Source organism: Saccostrea cucullata, unplaced genomic scaffold, assembly GCF_032062105.1.
Source record: "Saccostrea cucullata isolate Sc308-1 unplaced genomic scaffold, CSIRO_AGI_Scuc_v1 ctg23773, whole genome shotgun sequence".
NCBI lineage: Eukaryota > Metazoa > Mollusca > Bivalvia > Ostreida > Ostreidae > Saccostrea > Saccostrea cuccullata.
The window spans coordinates 1-23,389 of record NW_026926411.1 but is presented as its reverse complement, the minus strand read 5'-3'; the positions used below and the strand labels follow the sequence as shown (position 1 = coordinate 23,389).

Genomic DNA, 23,389 nt, shown 5'->3' with positions numbered 1-23,389 from the left:
TCCCCAAACGCTCCCCAACTCCCTTTTGGTGCCGTATTCCCTGTAAGCTTCATTAAATAAGACAAACGCGATACATTTGAGACTTTAACAAAGTTTTACCAGAAGTATTCAATTTAAGCATTGCACGCATGCGCATTTGAATGCATGTGCGTAATGACCATATCATCTTATCTACACTATTGATATATTTTAATATACTAAATATTACAGCATTTAATAAAAAAATATGTTTAATCTAGTGTATTTAGAATTTTCCTCATTTCACGTGCACACACGTGCATGCATGTGCATGATGACCATTCCCTGTTGTAGGAGTCTATAATATCTATCTATGTTCTGAATCCCATCCTGTTTGGTTGAAAACCAAGGGAGTTATAGCCATTTAAAGTTTCAGCCAATCAGATTGCAGCGCACGTGCATGCGCGTGATTTGATGAAAATTATTATATATCATATTGTAGGATATCCTAAAGCATGCCTATGTTTTAAATTTCAAAGCATTTCGTCAAAAAATTAAAAAAAGATATTTAGATTTTTGTTTCAGCCAATCAGGGCGAAGCACACGTTCATGCACATGCAAGCTTATTCATGATGACCATACTTTCTTCCAGGGGTCTTTTATGTCTGCCTATGTCCTAAATCCCATCCTGTTTGGTTGAAAAACAAGGGAGTTATAGCCATTCAAAGTTTAAGCCAATCAGATTGCAGCGCACGTGCATGCGCGTAATTTCATGAAAATTTTTATATATCATATTGTAGGACATCCTAAAGTGCCTATGTTTTAAATTTCAAAGCATTTCGTCAAAAAACAGAGAAGATATTGAGATTTTTGTTTCAGCCAATCAGAGCAAAGCGCACGTGCATGCGCGTGAATTCGTGCTAATTTGACAGTATCACATTATCTACACATTATCTATCCTTATATAATGAGTTTCAAATCATTTCATAAAAAAATGTATAAGTTATAGCTATATTAAGTATATCGGTCAATTCACTCATTTCACGTGCACGCACGTGCATGCGTATGCGCGCAAAATGACCTTCGTTCCGCAACCTACATACACACCTATTAACCCTAAAAAGGTTTTAGCTCAGTTGGGTGAACAGTTTCTGAGAACACTCGCGGACAAAAAAGTACCGGAGAACAAATAAGAAAAAAAATAATAATAATAAGAAACAGAGTAAAAACAATATGTTCCCAAACTCCGTTTGGGGAACATAATAATAATAATAATAATAAGAAACAGAGTAAAAACAGAGTAATAATAATAAGAAACAGAGTAAAAACAATATGTTCCCCAACTTCGTTTGGGGAACATAACTAGATGCGTTCTTGTTGCTAGAGCAACAAGCGGTCTTCCGACCGACTTTTCGTAAGAATTCTATGCTGCTCCATCAATGCAATAGATTTCAGAATGTATTTCTTTTGTTTACGTTTATTCACAGCAGTCACAATATACATCATGATAATTACAAGAATTCCTCAAAATATCTCAAAAAATTGTATTTAAAAATCGGCAAAATATTCAATAAGTGTTATGAAAGAGATAAAAGTCATTTGCAATTGAAAAAAGACATAAACAAAGAAAAAAAAATTGCAACGCCAACAGCGGGATTCGAACCCCCGACAGTGGGACAAAGTTTCGTTCGGTCATATCTTTTCAATATCTGCGCGCATCAAGATGCTGAACACATATTTAGAATTCTCATAAGACACTCTAAAAACCCTGTAAATCCTAAAGAAAAATATTGAAAATCAAAAAAGTTGTAAAATTGGATTTTTTGAATTCACTTCCGTTTGCGACCGGAAGTGCCGACGACTAAAGGTCGTTCCCCATAATGGAGTTCGATGTTCTATCACCTCAGTGAGTTTCACTATCATATCTTTAGCCGTTCTCGAGAAAACTGCTGGACAAAATGCCTTTTTAAAAATACAAAAATCCCCCAAAATCGCGACAAAAAATTTTGTGAAAAACACGTCTAGAGATAACAATCATCCCTGTAAAAATCTTTGAAATCCGTTCACGCAAAAATATCGCCCTAACTATGAAAAAAAGAATAATAACTAGAATCTTGTTGCTGTGGCAACAAATAAGTCTTCCTTTCTTCTAAATCTGTAAGAATTTGCTTTTTTCTCTGCAAAAAACATAGATATCATATGTACTCTGAAAGAAAAAAAAACTGCAAAAAGGTCTTTCAGTACTTAAGGTACTCTGATTTTCATGACCAAACTTGTTCTTCTGCATTTTGGCACTCATAAGAGCTACACGTGTATCATAGACAAACCAACGGACGAACGAACACCGTACTCTCATAAACTTCACTGTGTTTATGTTCTGGCACAATTGTGATGGTGTTATAAAAATGTCATGAACTAAGTTAGTACCACATTAAACGTAAAGTCGTTGATTTTTTTTACAGTAATACTATCGAGATTTGTCAGCAGAAAGATTATTCAACTACAGGAATTATTCAGCAATCGATTAATTGATTATATGTTGTTTAATGTCCCTCTCGAGAATTTTTCACATGGAGAAGCCTCCACTCGCCGGTGGAGACTGCAAAATGTTGTCCTATAATTTGGCTCTAATCGCCATTGAGCAGTGAGGAATCTTTTTGAGTCAGTACCATCTGACACACGGGACCTCGATTTAAACGATCTCATCTGACGGACCGGTCTCCACGTCCCACAACTGAAGTCCATAATACAGATATATGATGCTCTAGCCATGTTTTTATTTTATTTTTCATTTCTCAAATTTGTTGCATCAGATTTTCTTAAAGATCCTACTTAATAAAAATCATTTCGAACAACTTTATTGCAATGCATACAGCGTCGGGTGATTTTGATTGACAGGTCAATACATGTGTACTTAGTGTAATACTTCTTAAGCAGAAAAAATATACAGAGAGTGACTATGACGGACTATGAAATCAGAAAATATTTAATAAAGAATGGAAACAACTGATATAGAACTGATGTTTTGTCTATGTAAATGGATAGGATAATCAGGATTAAAAGGGAATCTCTCTCTCTCTCTCTCTCTCTCTCTCTCTCTCTCTCTCTCTCTCTCTCTCTCTCTCTCAGACATGTAAATTTCAGTATCTTGCGTAATGAAAAATCTACTATTATAGAATATGAATTCTGTATACATGTTATACATGTTAATGGTAATTATAACCAAATGTTCCAGATTTAATTGCATAACGAATTTATAATTCAAAGGCCTATAGTTGCAATAATGTCTCCGAATAAAATCAAGAGGGGGGGGGGGGGCTTCAAAAGAATTACATACTCGGTAATTTTATGTTTTATGAATTAAAAGGAAAATACTTAAGGTTGCATGTACATACATATATTTATATAGCATTGCATAAAATTGTGTTCATTCGTATACTTTATCTAACATATCAACAGACCTTTGCAGATGTTTTTGTATCATGTTTTTAGCGTAGCATTATTTCACACAGAAACGCGTAACTTTCACATAATGTTAACCCTTTGAGTACTAGTATTTCACAAAAATCCAAGAATCGCTTTTTCTCATCTTTAATAACTTCTCGGTTATATAAAAGTATAGATCATGTATAATAAATAACACTATAAGACTTTTAATCAATGAAATATACGTGTTAAAACCAAATCCAATCTAAAGATTGATTTTCTTTCTTTTAAGTTGCAGATATCAATTTATTTCTAAAGGATTTACACCTACTCTTCTTTCTGTCAGTCCCCTTTTGAGTACATATAATATTTTAGAATCGAAAATAAAACTCGAATTCCAGATAATTTCGCATTCAAATTAGAGAATGAATTAAGAATATTTTTTTTAAATATAATCATAACAGACCTTACAGATTTACACTACGCTGACAACTTTAAACTATGCATATACTGAAAGCAGTAACCAACGTAATCTTTCATGCAGAAGTGGATATGGAAACTCAAAGTCTAATTATTTTTTTTATGTGAAAAGTGTGGATATAGACGTCTGCGACGTCATGGATACTACCTCCGCCTTTATCTCGAAAGTTCTATTCCCACTTACAAGTCAGAGTTATCTATCTTTGCTCATTGTCACTACGTAAATAGAGAAAATGAATTTATTGACGGAACCTTAAATCTCCAAAATGCAGAATCCGATTGAATAAATAATATGTTTAGTATTTTTGTAGAATAATTTGTATATACATCGCTGTAATGTATACTGCGTACAATATTATTTTCTTCAAAGTGCTTAGTTGACACAGAACGGATATTTTTTTTTAAGATATAACTTTGTAAATCAAAAACTTTCAATATACAGACTAACACTACACAGCCAAATTTAAACTAACATGCATATAGTGAATTAAGTAACATGCAAAAGAGAGAATATTGAATGTGTAAATATGTTGATCTGGAGAGCGTATATATGTCTCTAACGTCATCAATACTATTTCCGCCTTTATCTCGAAAGTTCTATTCTCATTCACAGGTCAGAGTTATCTTTCTTTGCCCACCTTATACATACTACGTAAATAGAGAAAATTTCGGCACCGGAAATATACAAAATGCAGAATCTGATTTAAAAACAAATTATATATTTAGTATTTGTAGAAAAATGTCTGTTTTACCTAAGAATATCTTGAAAAAATATCTAAAAACAAAAAAATCAAAAATTGACCAAAAACAAATTCACTTCCGGTTCGGACAGGAAATACTGGAAACACACGAAAACAACTTCAAAACAAATAGAATATCATGATCTAATACTCCTGTAAATTTCATATCTTTACCTCAAACCGTTTCCGAGAAAACTGCCGGACAAAAGTCCATTTTAAAATTCGAAAATCGGCCATAACTTCGGACCGGAAGTGAATTTTTCAAAAAACGGAATTTTATATAAACTTCATATATCAACCTACTTACATGAGAAAAATTGTGAAAATCTATCCAGCCATCTCTGAGTAATCGCGCTCACAAAATTTGGGAGGAATAATAATAATAATAACTAGAAAAGAAACTCGTTGCGAGCAACGAGAGGTCTTCCGTCCGATTCAGAAAAAAAACCCCTTAAAATCAAACTGAAAAAGTGATTTGAAAAATCGGAAACACGGGGGATCGAACCCGGGCCTGAAAATCTATTGCGGTACCCATTACACCTTTCGGAACCCGCTTCAAATTTAACATTCGAATATCGCGAAATTGCTTTTTTTGATTCCAACATATATTACTTTTTTTTAAATTCGGTTTGGAATTATAAAATGAGAGCTAGCTTGCCAAACTTTGATCAAGAGGATCACATTGGAATTTGTTACTTGAGTTTTAACAGTAATTTATAGGATAGGTATTCTATGAGCGATGAAAAGATGATACTGATTTTCTTTCCTTTTTTCGATATGTATTCAACTTTTTATTCCATACAACTCCATAAACAGGCATGCCAATGTTATATACCGTATAAGTAGAATTTTTAGCGAGGATTTAATTTTGGCATTGTTAGCGAGGGTGCTGACATCGCTAAAATTGAATATCGCTAAAATTTAATTGCGTATTATTTGTAATAGCTTCTTTAGTTAGCATTTTAAAATAGCTAAAATTACTTCTCGCTAAAAATAAAATACCAGATTTTAGGTAGAAATGGCTAAATTTGCGTCTCGCTAAAATTTCTACTTATACGGTATTTCTGCACTATTGTCGCCATTTTTCTACTAATTAAGTCGGGTCACGATACATTATTTCGTGCCAAACGTCACAAGTAGTTCTTAACGCTATCCTTAAAAATGTTTGATCAATTGAATGGATATGATAGTTTCAATGAAAATTAGAAATGTATCTTCTTATAACCGGAATTTTGAGAATTAGAATGCATATCTATCACATTGTACAAATATAATATCGTATACGGCCAAGTAACACTAAAGCAGTGAATTCGGTAAGATTTTCCACGAGTTTTGTATCCTATTTACCCCCAAAGTGGAGATGAGTTACACGTTCATGAAAAGACTGGAATGTTTCACTGAAAAAAAAAATCACTCGCCCTCCGACGATGAAGGAATCTGATACTATTTATGTTCAATAACTTGCATTTATTACAAGAATATTTATCTTACCTTTAATAAACGATCTTAAAAAAATGTTTTTCTTATTTTTGTCTTTTCTATTCATTTAATATGTCAGAAGCCTGCGTGGGAAAATAAACAGAAGTTAAGTTATACTTCAGAAACATAGTGAATATTAAGTCAATGCAACGTAATTGCGACGTGGAAATCAACAAAATCCTTTACATTTCATTAATCTTTTTGGTAGAAGTTTCGTTCATCTAAACGCTCAGCTGACCTTCTAGAAGCCGACTTGCTTAATGGCGGAGTTTACGGAGACCGCCGCCATCTTGGACACACTTCAGATTTTTAAATGCGAATATCTAGTGTGTGGATTGATCAATTCTAAAATAAATTATATATTAGGCTTTTCCAGTAGGGTCTTAATTACCATTTATAATATCAAACAAAAATATCGAAAAACAAAAAAAGTTGAAAAAGTGCACATTTTGAATTCACTTCCTGTAGCGACCGGAAGTACTGACGACGCAAACGAAGGCAAAATTGCACATCTATAACTCATGGGCTATCATCTCTAACAAGTCTCCAGTTAATATCTTGAGCCATTTTCGAGAACATTCGAAGACAAAATTGCATTTTAAAATCAGGAAATTGCCCGTAACTTGGCACTGGAACCGAATTTTCCAATGAACGGAATTTTATATAAAATTCATATAATAAGCTATAATTTCTGAAAATTTTATTGAAATCTAGCGAATAGTTTACGAGAAATCGCCTGCACAAAATTTGGTCAGAAGAAAAAAGAATAATAATAATAAGAAACAATAGAATCACTAGAAGGTCTTCCGTGAAGACGGAAGACCTTAATAATAATAATAATAATAATAAAAAGAAACAATACAAACACTATAAGTCTTCCGTTGTGAACGGAAGACTTAATAATAATAATAAAAAACAGACGAATAACAATAAGGTCTTCCGAAGGAAGTCGGAAGACCTTAATAATAATAATAATAATAATAAGAAACAGAGTAAAAACAATATGTTCCCCAACTTCGTTTGGGGAACATAATAACTAGATGCGATCTCGTTGCGAGCAACGAGTAGGTCTTCCGTCCGAATTTTCGATAAGATGAGATATGACTTTGACTATGATCTTTGGTAAAACATCAAGGAATCATGCCTTTTCCCTTTTGATTAAATTCTTTTGATTTAGATAATATCATCAATGCGTACTTAATTTGCACATTAATTCTTTTCTTTTTTCTTATTTGAGAAACAACCAAAACCAATTAAAGAAGACCTTGGATTATGAATGTAGTTTGACACAGAATTGCAACGAACCTACGACGTGACAATCCAAGTATCCCTACACATTTCATTGCTCCTTATGTTACTTTCGTTCAAGCAAACGCTCGGCTGCCTCTGTTAACCGCTATTGCGAAATGTTGGAATTGACGGAGACCGCCGCCAGTTCGTTCCCGCTTCATATTTTTGAAAGTTAATATCTCGAGATTGAATTTATAAATTTACAAACGAATTATATATTCAGCCTAATAAGAAATGTTTCTATGAACTATACTAATATAATTTGAAAAGATTGAAAAACAAAAAAGTTAAAGACGAGAGACTTTTGGCCCCTCTATGCCCCTAATTAGAAGGACTAACCCCGTTTACTTGATATCAGATGAAAGGTCTTACTATATTGCACATTTTTTATTATTAACAAAATATTAACAGGTAAAAAGATATAAAAGAAAACGTGTCAATTTTTGCGAGATGAGTATGAAGCTTTTTTTCGATCCCAGGCGAGCGTCGATGCATTTTTACCTGGAAAGCTCTATATGCAAAATGTCACATCTACTATCCTTCCTCCACCTTCACTGAAAATCTCAAGTCGATATCTTAAGTCGTTTAGGAGGAGATCTCAGGACAAGCTGACCCTCTAAAAATCAGAAAATCGTCAATATCTCACGACCGGAAGTGACGACGTACTTAGGAAAAATTTCCGACAAGGTTAAGATAAATTTCTATCAGATCTGAAAATTTGGTGAGAATCGGTCCAGCCGTTTCTGAGAAATCGCGTGCACAAAATCGGTAAGAAAAAAAATAATAATAATAGGGAAAAAGAAACCGAACGAAAACAATAAGGTCTTCCGTTGGAGACGGAAGACCTTAATAAGAAACAGAGTAAAAACAATATGTTCCCCAACTTCGTTTGGGGAACATAATTATCGTCCCGTAATGAAATCTCACTCTCGTACATCGTATGCAAAATCATTACAATACGTAACTAAATTAAATAAATTCATAAAATATAAAGTTACACATTTAAAAGCACATTTATTACAGTGTTTCACATTTAATTTAAAAGAATTTACAATCAGAGTAACTCCAGTAAAAATAGATCACCGTGAAGCATCACGGGAAAATACACAAGTATGGCGGCGGCAGAAGTTTCAGTGAAACATGTGTGCTCGAAGACGATAAAAGCATCAATCACACAACAAATAAGGTAACTATAACATAATCCTAAATTACAGCGCAACTTTATTATTACGAATGTACAATTAAGCCAACATATCACTATACTATGGTTAATATGTTTTACGGTGTGACCGTTGAGGCGAGCGCAGTTGTACCATCAAAACACTTAAAAAATTGATCAGCCACTTCAAACATCAAGTCGCACGAGACAACTCGTCTAGCTGTGACGTCACACGGCGTCACGGAGCTCGTCGGAGCCTACGGAAACGGCCGAGCGTCTGGTTTAAACTATAGACCTAGCACAATTTTGGTCGAAAAAACATTGCAGAGTTATTTTTTGTTTCTTTGAAAGATTTCTACAAACTGAAAGCTTTTTATGCTTTAATTAAGTTATTGTTTATTTATTTATCTATTTCACGGAAGCAACCGACATGACTTAATTAGCATATCGTCAAAATTCGTAAGTTTCCGGTGACGTCATATGTATCATTTCCGAAGGGCAAGGTGAAGGCCAGTGTTGTGGCATGGGGGTATTTTTTGAATAAGGCAAGGCAAAATCATTTCGTTAAGTTCTCGGTAAGAAACGATGTTCCTTAATTTTTTTTACTATTTTTGATTTATTCGCGCAAAGGACATTGGGTAGTGCAGGAATTCTGGGAATGTTGCACAGAGAAATTTGCCTGACGTATGTACAGATTTCATTCCGAATTTCCTCTGTTTTTACACGTTAGTCTATTGAGCTCGCTTCGCGACGCTCGCTGCGCTCGCTATAAAGTGGGGGGGGGGGGGGGGGGCAACCATCCTATCAATGAACATTTACTATACCGTAGTAAAGGTTATGTTGGGGAAAAAAGTGCAGGCCCCCCCGCCCCCCCTCCCCCGGTTGCTACGTCCCTGACATCTACCCTCACTTGAAAATCGTTTAGAAAAGATTTTGCAGATCGGCTGTAGAGAACGAACCAAACATAGCTGATTCATGTTCATTCAAGTACATCTTAATGTATAATATAACTTATATATTGGGTTCAAGTAATATTTTGGAAATCCTTAATATAAACGATCGGGGATGAATAAAAACTACTGGGAAAATAGAATAACATGAATTATTAATGTATTAAAGCTGTATCATAAATCTTTTTCATCTCAAAAAAATGGAAGATTTACTACCAACATACAGATAAGCACCATGTAAAAATCCCATTCCCCCCCCCCCCCCCCAAAAAAAAAACAAAAAAAACAACGGCGATAGAAGGATTTTAAACGTAATGTCGTACGATATTAAATGCAAAGACCGCTAATCATATAATAAAAAAAACTGGCTCACGGAACTCCAACTTTATCACTGATTTGCACTTTTGCAGTATCCAACTCATCTTTTGGACAGTGATTGGTGGTTTCAGAATTTAGATTTTCACCCTGGGGCCAAATCATAAGAATTAAAATGAATCTGAAAAAAAATCCGGAACCCCGAACTGCTTTTAAAATTTTCACAGTAACCTAATAGTGATTTAGAAGAAGTCTGTTTCGGTAGATGTGGATCTAGTTTTCAGAATTCCCTTTTTTCATCCTAAAGGGCGATATGGGGTCAAAATCGTTTTATGTAAAATTATAAAATTGTTGTAGTTTCTTCCTTGTTATCCAAGTGAGTATATTTAAAGGAAAACACAAAAGTTCGGGTGCCATTGTCTCATGACAGCAAATGGTATTTATTTCAATGTCAGTAGAAATAAACAAAATTTTAAATATGCTTTGAGAAAAAAATATCAATTTTAACTCCTTGTTTTCTAACAGTCCTTGTTCAAACATTTGTCATTATCGTATTAACACCCCATGAAATCGGGAAAAGAAATAGAAACCGTTAAAAAAATTCCTGCGAAAAAAAAAGAGTTATCGTTCATACTTAAACCTGGGTGACGCGTCACTATGGAATGACGTCACAATAGAAATCTCGTCTCGGATTGCTTCACAGACAACAACTTGTCGAAGGTAGAAATGTTTTAGCTGTTATATTCATTACAGCAAGATAATTCATTGATACATGTATGTTTAGCTCATTAGCTAATTGTTTTTTCTTCTTCCAGAAACAGAGACAGAAATCAGTCAGTCGAAATCGTGAATTCCACTTCACATATAAATCGTTCACCGTGAGTCCGTGAACCCATATACTAGTAAGTAGAAGTATGTACGCAAATGATTATTAACTTGTATCGATTAAAATAGAAAAAATATAAGATCAGATCGAATTTCCCTTTAGCTCTATAAATATTATGATATGTCATACTTTATTTTATTTTAGACCAGCGAATAGCAGTAAACAAGCAACATGAATGATTTTCAAGGGACATCGGGTGAAAATGCAGAGGTAAAATATTGGAACTATATTAATTAATGTTGGCGACGAAAGTTGAATGCAAAATACAAGCAGATAGGTCATGTTACAATAAATCAGAGGATTAACCATGTTAAAAGTGATGTTAATTATACTAAGTATGGGGGTGGGGTGGGGATGTAGGGTTTTAGGGTCAGACACATATTTTGATATTTGTGTCTTCATTCTTAAGAATACCCTAGACTAATATCCGTGTTGTTTTTAGATAATAACTAAAATATATCTTCTTTCCTTTTACACAAAAATAACAAGCTAATTCAGAGAATTCATGTCCCCCGCTTAGGGAAAAAGTCGGATCCCCCTGACTGAATTTGTAGAATTATTAAATGTATACATGTATACTGAAGCAAATAAAATACATGTATGTCAATATGCATATAAAGATTTGATTGCTTATTCTTTATTATGTGTATAGAAGATTCTTTTTATATATAATATATATATATATATATATATATATATATATATATATATATATATATATATATATATATATAATTTATCACACTGTAATGATGATTTTATAACCTCATAAATTTTTCATTTTACATGCTGAATACTATCATTTAGTAAAAAAAAAAAAAAGAAAAGTATTTTTAAAAAAAAAAAAGGATCGAGTGAGATTCGTTCCCGGGACTTCTCACATGCGAAGCGAGAGACATACCACTAGACCACGGTATCGCTTTACATGGCGTCAAGTATATGCAAAACTGAATTTACATACATGTATATATTCATGTTCGATATTCTCAAAATTTTACACAATCCATGGTGTTTGATTTATTTAGCCTATATTAAATAGTTCTAATAGATGTAATAAGAACATAAAGTCCGCCGAGAACCTGTTTTATACGCATAGCGACATGTAATACTATAAATACTAATAAAACAAACGGGCGGGGCACTTTGAGAGGAGTGAGAGAGGTCTTACGGAGTTTTGGTATAAAATTACATTGAATAAGCTCAAAATCTTCTTGAAATATCGCCCAGAAATGATAGTGTTACACACAGAGAGAATGTACAAATTTACGACCTTGAACTTTGACCATTTGACCTCAAAATCAATAGGGGTCTTCATTAGGCCACAGGGAGTTGTTATGTAAAATTTCATTGCAATAGCTTAAACGGTTCTAGAGATATCGTGTGGAAACGAAAGTGTTATGACAGAGAGAATTTGCTTATTTATGACCTTGACCTTTGACCTTTTAACCTCAAAATCAATAGGGTTCTTCTTTAGTCCATAGGGAGTTGCTATGCTAAATTTCATTGCAAAAGCTCAAAGGGTTCTCGAGAGCGTTACAGACAGAAAGACGGACGGACGGACAGACAAACCCAAATTAATATCCCCGACTTTTCAAGCGGGGGACAATAATGATATATTCTCTACTTAATGAAATGATATAAGTTGTCACTGATGGATTTAATTAAATAACATGTGTAATGTACTAGTAATCAGTTATTACATGCGTGTATATTTCAAACACACGTCCGTCTTTCTGTCTGTCTGTAACGCTTTCGTTTCCACACGATATCTCAAGAACCCTTTGAGCTTTTGCAAATGAAATTTAGCATAGCAACTCCCTATGGACTAAAGAAGAACCCTATTGATTTTGAGGTCAAAAGGTTAAAGATCAAGGTCATAAATAAGCAAATTCTGTCTGTTATAATACTTTTGTTTCCACACGATATTTCTAGAACCATTTGAGCTATTGCAATGAAATTTTACATAACAACTCCCTGTTGCCTAATGAAGACCCCTATTGATTTTGAGGTCAAAAGGTCAAAGTTCAAAGTCGTAAATTTACATTCTGTCTGTGTGTAACACTATCATTTCCGGGCGATATTTCAAGAAGATTTTGAGCTTATTCAATGTAATTTTATACCAAAACTCCCTAGGACCTCTCTCACCCCTTCCAAAGTGCCCCATTCCGTTTGTTTTGTTAGTATTTATAGTATTACATGTACATGCTGCTATTTTTATCACAGGGATATGAGGAGAGTTATTGCGTAAAAACAGGTTATCGGAGGACTTTATGTTCTTATTACATCTTTAGAACTGTTTAATAAAGTCTTAATAAATTAAACACCTTGGATTGTGTAAAATTTTGACAATACCGAACATGAATATATACATGTATGTGACTTCACTTCTGCATATACTTGACTCTATGCAAAGCGATTCCGTGGTCTAGTGGTATGTTTCTCGCTTCACATGTGAGACCTAGTTCAAGTCCCGGGCGTACAACTTTTTTTTTTTGAAATACTTTTTTTTTTTACGAAATATAGTATTCAGCACGCGAAATGAAAAATTCATCTGGCTTGTACAAAGTGAAACTCATAAAATCATCATTACAGTGTGATAAATATTCCATATAAAAAGAATATTCTATACACATGATAAAGAATAAGCAATTAAATCTTTATATCCATAATCGTATATTTTATTTGCTTCAGTATACATGCATGTATACATTTAATAATGCTACAAATTCAGTGAGGGGGATCCAACTCTCCCCCGAACTGCGCATGTTTTACTTTTTCCTTAAGCAGGGGACACAAATTCTCTGAATTAGCTTGTTTAAAGTAAAAATTGGTAAGGGTACCATCAATGTAAAGGCGTAAGAAGCAAATTGAAAGGGAGCGGGGGTTCATCCCAGCAACAAAAAAGGAGTTGGCAGAACTGAACCACAATTCTCAAGGCTTATAATAATATGTCTATCTTTTGCAAAAAATAGTTTGGGGCAGATTGGGGGGGGGGGGGGGGGGGGGCTTGTTATCCCCCTCCTCCTCGGTTTCGGCGGCTATTGTATGACCCTTATAAATTAAGTAAATGCTGTACTCATTTTATGACATATAGTCATTCATAGTGCATTGTTTTCACATGTTTCTAGGCTTCATCTAGCGGCTCCAGTATATATAGAGACGCTCTAGCTGTCCTCTCGAGCTCGAATGAAGAATTTGAGGTGGGTCTGCAGGGGATACAATATGTTATTTGTTCGCTTGCTATATTTTTCTACTCGTTTTTTATTTGTACGGAATAAAAAATATAATGATTATATGTACATACATTACCAAGTGAAAATCCAGAAAACATGAAAAATATTTATTAGTTATAGTTACGAATTAATTCATTGGCGTCTTTTAATATATTATACCATCTTTACCAACAACCATCATTTATTTTGTGTTTAAGTCGACCACGTCCGTGCTTGATTCAGCTCAGGACGATAACAAAATGTTAGCAGAGGTAAGGCACTAATTATACTTTATATGTGTTAACAAGAAGGACGGAATAGAGAGAATTGATAAAAATCAAATTTTTAGCATACGTGAATTATTTTGTATTGTATTGTTTTGTATTAACTTCAAAAACATTAGCAGAGGAACTAATAATACTAATAATTTTGTATTTTGCAATACGAAGTAATCATACAATGACTGCGTTCATATACATAAAAGGGGCAGAATTCCCTCTTGTCCCCTGGCTGTTTTTTTTTCCTCAATGTCTTTTTTCGTCTTATATCTTTTATCGTTATGAGAAGACATGCTTTTAGCAAACCATTTTTCTTGTTTATACTATAGGCACGAAGAATGTCCTCCATTTTGTTCAAAAGCCCGTTGGATGAAAAGCGGATTTTACAGGTATGCGACGACACCCCCCCCACACACCCTATTTTGTAACTAAAAAGATAATCAAGGATACCCGGACATATTTTTATACCATGATTAACTAAACACTAGCTGTTAATATCTTTTATATTTCGTTAATGATTTTTAAAGTTTGTTTAAATCTTTGCCATTTTCTTAGGCCAAAAAGATGAGCCAAACGGCTATTCAAAATGCCTTCTCAGCGGCTGCCGAGAAAGACAGGAATGATGAAACAATGGCCCAGGTAATACAGAGCAGAATATCTTTTGTCAGTCGTATATCTACGGTTGTTACTAAATAAATTTTTGAAGAAATTCACGTTTACGTGATAACTGCTATGATTTTCTGTTTTAGTCAGGCAATGTCTTGAAGAAGCAGGAGCTAACTTATGTTTCCAAATCAAAACAATTATGCCAACGCAATGAAAGATTTTTGGTCTTTCTGTCCGTCTGTCTCGCCTTTTTGTCTTTTGTCCATAAAACTTTAATCTTTCCTACAACTGTTGTATGCCTTGTATCAAGACCTTCTGCTTGGGTTCTTTGATATTTCACCTCTTGGCCTTTAGGTTTGATCAACTTTTGAAATGTTTACTTAACCTTAACCTTGAATAAATTATAACTTTTGGGTTGGGGCCATGGCCTTATATTTCAAGTGTGTTTCTTGTGGATTTTTTGTTGGATGCAAATACATAAATATTCATTTTGATGCATGGAATTTGACTTTTTTGATAAATTTAACCTTTGCCATTTCTTTTTGAATGGTCAGAGCAAGGACTATTATATTTTACTTGTGCATTTCAGACATTTTGACTTTGCCCTTGATATTTGATTTGATCTTCTTTTCAAAGAAATTGAAACTTAATGGTTATAAATTATGAATTGTTGGTGCTAGGATTTTTGTATTTCACACGTGTTTGCCTTCTATTAAAACCTTTCTTTGTGTACAAATAATTTTGACCTTTCGACATTAAAAGTTGACATACTGAAAAATTCGACCTTTTCTAAGAATTTATGATATACTTTTAAGTCATCATCTACTTTTGAAAACTTGCTTAACTTTGTTCATACTTTCTGAATGGCTGGTGCAAGGGCTTCATACTTTACAAGTGTATTCCTTTTGATTAGACCATTTTTGGATACCAATAATATTGATCTTTGACCTTGGATTCTGCTTGCATTTGAGAAACTACATCAATTCACCATGAGTGCTCATTCAGGGGTTTGGGGACATTAGTGTTTCACAAAGAGTTTTTAAAAAAAAAAATACATGTTTTTGTTACTTTACCTAGAAACAATGAGGAAGAAAGTAAGACTATTCAAATTCATCAATATTTTGATCGCGTCAAAGATTTTCTATTCATTTGAAATTTACAGATCGACAGCAATAAGTAATCTTACATGGTTTTATCGATATGATAATATATTTTACGGTAATGTTTTAGACAAGCAGTGCTTCCAGCCCTGCTGTCAACATTAACTTGTCAAGGACAAAGGAGATTGAGGTATACAAAAAAATTCATATTCTAGTTATAAAAAGAGATTGAAATATTAAATCAAAATTAACGTTTTAAATTTGTATCCCTATTTGCCATAGGCCAGGAAGATGTCAACAACATCAATTCGTAGTGCGTTTTCCATGGCAGCATTTGATAACCGATCTGCAACAGTTGCCGAGGTGAGAATTTCTCATAATGTAAACTTAATATCTTATTCAGTATTATTTATGGGTTTTCCTTTACCATTGCATAAATAAACATGTTGTAACAGAAGAAAGCCTATTTTAAAAGAGACGATTACTTGGTAAGACTCACTTTGAAAATGTAGTAAACTTTAAATTATACCATGTTTTCCCTTCAGCAGAAAAACGGCATAGAATTTGTTTCATTTTCAAACATATTTTCTTTCTTTTTTTTACAGCCCAGACGGGGTGTTTTCTCCCGAATCCTTAATTTTTTTAGATGCACTTCTTGCTGCGGCAGGAGAAATTAATGACTTATTAATTAATCATTAATTATGTGCTTAATGTATATATTGATATTTTTTAAATAACATATTGTGTAATTTTTTAAATAACATATTGTGTAAGTTTTTAAAGAACATATCTTGTATTTTTTTTTTCAATTTGATATTAATTATATAATTTTTTTAAATTAATATATTGTGTAATTTTTAAAATTTAAATATTGTATATTGTAATTAATATTTTACATGTAAAAAAAAATACAAAATTGTACAAATCTACATGTGTTAATTTGTTTATAATTCAATTCAATATCTACATTAATTGCACATCCGTTTTTTGATTCCATAATCAATAACATTGTGGATTGATTAAGACCTTCGCTGTGAAAGTTGTCACAATATGTAACATCAGATATTGAAGGTTCCTTTTCCACAGGAACATAAATCTTATATAATGCTTTGGTTTAAATGGCTTTCTCTGGGTTAAGTTGTAGACACAGTAAGCTGGAAGACACAGTTTATGAGTTAGCGGTTTACTTCATTTTGAAATTGTTCCGCTGTATTTCATTTCCGGAGTTTCGCAGAGCCTTTCCAACACTTTTTTCAAATTTCATTTCCGACAACTTTTATTTTCATTTCCGACATTTTTTTTCATTTACGAATTTTTTGCAGGGTACATGTACGTACATGTATATCTCCGGCTTGCAATTGTAATGTTTACCAATTAAGTGGAAAAGGCATTTCCAAATAACAAGTCTAGTTAAAAGATTTCAATAAACATAATTTTTTTCATCGTATTTACATATATCACTTACACGTGCCTCAGGGGAGAAATCTTTCTATTTTTCTTCATTGATAAAACTGATAATTCAGATTTCAATGATTAATTCTTTAAAATTTCCTTAAGTGAAATTTCAAATTCCGCTCTCAATGCCGAATTAACTACCTGAGAAATGCCGGAAACGAGAACTTAAAAATGTCGGAAATGAAAAGTTTAAAATAAAAACCATTCAGGAAATTAAATACAGCCAATTTTCATCTGAACTTAAGTTGGAAACTGATGAAATAAACTATTTCCAAATGGAATAATCAACATATAATATGCAAATTATATTCTGTTAATACATTATTCAATACACTGAAATATAAATTTTAAAAAATGCAGAAATATATACCAGTAAGTTACCATACCTACATGTACAATGTACAAACCAAGCTTAAACATACAATTTTTGTCTATGTTTAATTAAATGAAAGACAATTGCATTTTTACCTAAGAATTACATCTGATGCCGGGTTTTTTCCCACTTAGGAAATGGAGTACAGGGCCATTTTACGCTTAGTTTGGACTTTCATAAAGGCGTGACATTCCCAACCATGATTCAGACAGATATGAATTTTTGAATTCCTTAAGATGCTTGCCTATTATTTGGGTTTATCTAAACAATAACTGATTTATTTTCATAGTAGTCACACATGCAATGTTAAGTTTTCCTTTTTTTTCGAAGCTTCAATTTAATTCTTTAAGCACCTTGGAATACCCTTTACATGGCATCAACACCATGACTTGGCCTCCACAATCTCCAGATATCAAAAATATCGAAAATGTTTGGAGACCTGTGAAAATAACGCTTCAAAAACGGATCCCTCTGTTAAAAACTTGACAGGACCTAATTGAAAATCTTTTATATAAACTTTGTATCAATCCGTATCAAAGAGGATCCGAGCTGTTCTGGCAGTCAGTGGATGCATGACTAAATGTAAGTACCGAAAATTTGGGGTAACTTTTATTATTAGATTTAAAGATGCATTTAAAGATGCATACTGTAAATCACTTTTTATTCGCGAGAAATATCTGGTTAAAGTAAAAACGCCAAGGTTTTTCAATTATGTCAAGTATACACATGTCAGTCTCCATTACGATGTTTTTAATGCAGAAAGTTGACAAACTTTGTGCATGTTTAGAAAAGTAAATCATCAATGTCAATGTACAAATGTAATTGTTTACTGAGGCATGCTATTGAAATTAAGTTGCAGTTACATTAGTTTCAATTAATATTACCTCGCTAAAAGTCAGAAGTCGTAAATTCTATGTTCGTTAGAAAGACCTTGTAAACAATTTAGCCTAGCACCGGATCGTGTTTTAGCTAATGTATGACAGCTAACAACCATATATTTTCAATTTTTCTTTTGTCCACCAACATGTATCTTTTAGATAGTTAGGTAAAATGTCATTCCAAAAGTTCAAAGGCTTTTTGAGATATTGCATGGAAATAAAAATTTTACAGACAGATAGAAAAACAGCTAGACAGACGGACAGACAGTGAAAGTGGGAGACAAAATGAGTTCAAAATACAATGCTTACAACCCCTGATTATACTTACGGGCTCGAGATTCAAAATATTATTAGAAGATCATGTGACGGAAACAAACACATGACTGACTGCGTCTGTGGTTGAATAACAATGCAGTTTCAATGTGTCATTTACATATCTCTTTTTATTATTTTTAACATATTTGAAGCATTCGGTGCCAAATATGAACCAAACTGGGCTTCTCTCGACTCTCGTCCTCTACCGGATTGGTATGATAAATCGAAAATAGGAATCTTCATCCACTGGGGAGTGTTTTCTGTTCCCAGTTATTCATCAGAGTGGTTTTGGTGGACATGGAAGGGACAGAAGGTACCTGGTGTTGTAGATTTTATGCAGAAGAATTACCCGCCAGATTTCACCTACGCTGATTTTGCACCCCAATTCACTGCTGAGTTTTTTAATGCTGACCAATGGGCACAAACCTTCCAGGCCTCAGGAGCCAAGTAAAATAAAACTATTTTTAAAAATATAGAATATAAAGAATTTCGATATACTTTATATTGACTTGCTTTTAATTAAGAAATTGTCCAGAAGTAGAATAAACGATAATGAGACATCACTTTGTAAAGTCCTTTACTTTTTGTTATCACAAGATTAAGAAAGTCTGTCGTCATTTCTTTAGTTTCTTTTTTTTTTACATAGTCCAACAAAATCAATATTGTATAATTTTACCTGTAGGTACATTGTGTTTGTGAGCAAGCATCATGAGGGGTTCTGTAACTGGCCGTCCAAATACTCCTTCAACTGGAACTCGGGAGATGTGGGACCTAACAGAGATATTGTGGGTCAGTGGAACGGGTGCTCTGTAATATGTAATATCACAATGAAGTCTGTAAAATGCCAAATTTTTTTTATCCAAGTCCAGCACATCAATATATATATTCTTCATTGGTTTGAGAAATGGAAATGAAAGATAAATAATATATACACATTAAGACTTATATTGAATGCCTAACTGTGTTTTTATTTAATTGAGAAACGTACGTTAAATCAAATGTTCACTCATAAATACCTTTTTTTCAGGAGAATTAGCAGACTCGATAAAGAATAAGACTGATATTCATTTTGGTCTGTACCATTCCTTATTTGAATGGTTTCATCCACTTTATCTTAAAGACAAGGCCAATAACTACACAACACAGGACTTTGTCAGGGTAAGTACTAACAGAAGGGATTTGACACGGAAATTCGCATCAGCAAGATTTTTGTTTCAGCACTTCAGCACTCTAAGCCTACTTATTAATACCAGCAAATATGGCCAAAATATGCTTGGAAGTGTGATATTAGGAGTAGGTGCAGTTGTATTTATTGTTTGACTTGGATACCATCAAAAACTTATGTAAACTTTAAATTCAAATTTATCACTACATACTTCAGACTGTGATGTCAATTAGCCCTTTCAAGATAACTGTTTTTAAATACTACTCTTTTGCAGGGCAAATTAATAACGTTTGGCAATTCAGAAGTTTTTGTTGATAGATAATTCAATGGCATCTATTTTTTACATCATATTTCACCAAAATATGTCATTTGCCCTGCAAAAAAAGTAGTACTGCAGTTATCACGAAAGGGTCTATCATGAGTGGTTCATCATATGACGGTGAAATTTTTGGATGGAGTATAAAGAGTGCAAGTCTCTGTAAATAAATACCAAACAAGTGTATATTTTTGTTTGGAAACTTCAAAAATTTTCTCTGCAAGAAAAACTTTATTTTATTTTTAGTCTCTAGTGTGATTTGTCCTAATGTTATACTTGTACAGAATAGGGCAGCTGGGTTTTGAATTCTTGAAATTTGAACATAAATATTTGCTTTTACAGCATGCACATTTTCCGTTTGAATTTCCTCTGTCCGTTGGTCTTGTCTTTAGAAATTGCTGCACATGCTATATAAATGATACCCACAACATTGATCATAATTAATCACACTTCACCTAATAAATCTTTAATTTAAAAATGTTTAGGAGTAGAATTTTTAAATTGTTCATTTTTGAACCATTACACTAGACATATAAGTTTAGTATATGTATGATTTTTTTCACACTTTATACAGACAAAGACAATGCCAGAGCTGTATGAACTTGTTAACAGATATAAACCTGATGTTGTTTGGTCGGACGGAGACTGGGAAACAACAGATGTGTACTGGAACGCTACACAGTTTCTGGCCTGGCTGTACAATGAAAGGTATGATTCAGAGTTGAGGTAGGACTTCTCAACAAAGTTGATCACTCTTTGAAGTTTTATTGCTTCATGAAATGAAGTGATGATTCATGTAACTTTAGATATGTAAATCCAGTAAACGGGGAGTTATAAATACAGATCAGTAACTTTTTTAATTCCTGTTCAGTAGACCAATGATTTTGTTCAGCTCATTTATTTCTTATTTTAAATATTCATAGAAATTTTAATACATTGACTAACTGTAATAAACTGAAGATTTCCTCGAGACAAGTATATTTTTCTTTTTGCCTGTTTCAGTCCAGTGAAAGACACAGTGGCTGTAAATGATCGGTGGGGAAACAACATCAGGTGTAAACATGGAGGATTTTTGAACTGTGATGACAAATATAATCCAGGTGTGTATGGCCAGGTTAAAATACTTGTTTATTTAATGAGAAAAAAGTAAAGTAACACAAGTTTTAACATGGACTACTGCAGATATCAGTAGAGGAAGACATACTTGTATGCATCTTAATAAGTAGTTTAATAGGAATGTGGATTAATAAACAAATATTTTAAACTAATCTTTGTGTATCTTACATTAATTTCTTTTTTATTTATTTGTTTGTTTAGGAAAATTGCAGAAAAGAAAGTGGGAGAATGCGATGACCATTGACAAGTTTTCCTGGGGTTATCGCAGAAGGGCAGTCATCAGTGACTACCTCACAATGAAGGACATAGCCAAGGTCATAGCTTCGACTGTTAGGTCAGTCATAGAGTAGATACAGAGTAGTGTCCCTTTGTATAGCTTAAACTGTAAGGTCAGTCACAGAGCAGTCACAGAGTAGTGTCCCTTTATGTAGCTACAACTGTTAGGTCAGTTACTAAGTAGTTACAGAGTTAGATCCCTTTACAGAGCTACATATGTATATCAAGGGCAGTGAAAGAGTTATCACCCTTTATGTTGCTTCAAATGTTTGGTCAGCTAAAGAGTAAGCTCCCATTATATGGTCAGTTTATACAGAATTAGCTTCCTTTACACAGCTTTTATAACTGTTAGGTTTGGTTACTGAGTTAGCTCCCTTTACAAGTTAATGCCTATTACACAACTACAACTGTTGGGTCAGGTACAGAGTTAGCTCCCATTAAATGGCTCTGTGTGATAGGTCAGTTTATGCAAAATTAGCTCCCTTTACATGGTTTCAAATGCTTGGTCAGTTTATACAGTGTTTAGAGTTAGCTGTCTTTACATAGTCAATCTATACAGAGATAGCTTCCTATGTATATAGCTTCAACTATTTAGTCAGTTTCAAAGTAATACACTTATATACAGTAAAACTTCAATTTTTAGGTTAGATTCATCTTATTTACTGTTGATAGGGTGATCAGCTATGAAAGTCATAAGCCAGTGATAAATTGATCTGAAACCAGCAGACATAAAAATTTGTGGAGATTAATGTCCAAGACAATGACATATGTTCAAAACAGTTAATACAGAAGTCGTAAATACATAATGTCCATTCACTAAGCTTTTAATGTTGTTCTCTAATAGTTGTGGAGGAAATGTGCTGATCAACATAGGGCCCACACATGATGGGAGGATAGCACCAGTATTTGAGGAGAGGCTGAAACAGATGGGTCAGTGGCTGGGGGTCAATGGAGAGGCCATCTATGAATCTGTACCCTGGAGTCACCAGAATGATACCATCACCCCAGATGTGTGGTAGGTTAGAATAATTAGCCAGTACATGCATGTATTTAGTAAAAATCCTGCAAAATCCAGTCAGAGACTAGCATCTGATAGTAGCGTATCAGTCGTCTGTCTGTCAGATCCCTTTGACTTGACTTTTTGTATGTAAATAAAACCAATTTTCAAGAAATAATTCAAGATAGTTTCACTTCATTTTTATTTATCAAACTTCATTAAAAAAAAAATTGGAAGAGAAATTCAACTATTATAATTTTCTGACCTTAATCCTCCCTGTGACCTTGACATTAATTGCTTTTCCTTAATTAAGCTAATTTTAAACACAAAAACAAAGTACACAATCATGTACTTTTCTATTATTATGTTGTAATTCCAATGAATCTTGACCTATTTTTCAGCTCAATTTTTAATGCATTAATGTTCTTCTAATATGGGAGAAAACATGTATGAATTAGATAACTGACTTTTATGATTTACTTCTATATCAAATATTTTTTATCAACCTTTAATTAGCATATATCACAATTTACAAACAGGTACACATCAAAGAAAACACCTCAAGGTACTGCTGTATATGCTATAGTCCTGACGTGGCCCAAGGCAAACCAGCTAGTGT

At 33.4% G+C, this 23,389-nt stretch overlaps 2 protein-coding genes across 4 annotated transcripts; both read left to right on the top strand.

Annotated features, from left to right (window-relative positions):
• Positions 1 to 10,464: 10,464 nt before the first annotated feature.
• Positions 10,465 to 16,707, top strand: LOC134271620 (uncharacterized). 3 transcript variants are annotated; one of them, XM_062753823.1, is made up of 10 exons: positions 10,465 to 10,525; positions 10,625 to 10,699; positions 10,828 to 10,893; positions 13,812 to 13,883; positions 14,114 to 14,167; positions 14,503 to 14,562; positions 14,729 to 14,812; positions 16,010 to 16,069; positions 16,162 to 16,242; positions 16,485 to 16,707. In XM_062753823.1, the coding sequence occupies exons 3-10, from the start codon at positions 10,855 to 10,857 to the stop codon at positions 16,554 to 16,556; spliced, it is 522 nt and encodes a 173-aa protein (XP_062609807.1). In that variant the 5' UTR covers positions 10,465 to 10,525; positions 10,625 to 10,699; positions 10,828 to 10,854; the 3' UTR covers positions 16,557 to 16,707. The 3 variants fall into 3 exon arrangements, with proteins under 3 accessions (XP_062609807.1, XP_062609809.1, XP_062609808.1); XM_062753825.1 differs by lacking the exon at positions 13,812 to 13,883; XM_062753824.1 differs by lacking the exon at positions 10,465 to 10,525 and having other exon boundaries at positions 10,617 to 10,699.
• A 2,280-nt stretch (positions 16,708 to 18,987) lies between these two features.
• Positions 18,988 to 23,385, top strand: LOC134271619 (alpha-L-fucosidase-like; the record flags this gene model as incomplete). The annotated part of the gene is made up of 8 exons (XM_062753822.1): positions 18,988 to 19,347; positions 19,583 to 19,689; positions 19,928 to 20,058; positions 20,956 to 21,089; positions 21,384 to 21,481; positions 21,699 to 21,831; positions 22,618 to 22,788; positions 23,310 to 23,385. Coding segments are annotated over exons 1-8 (1,203 nt in total), but the record flags the coding sequence as incomplete, so codon positions are not given.
• Positions 23,386 to 23,389: the final 4 nt, after the last annotated feature.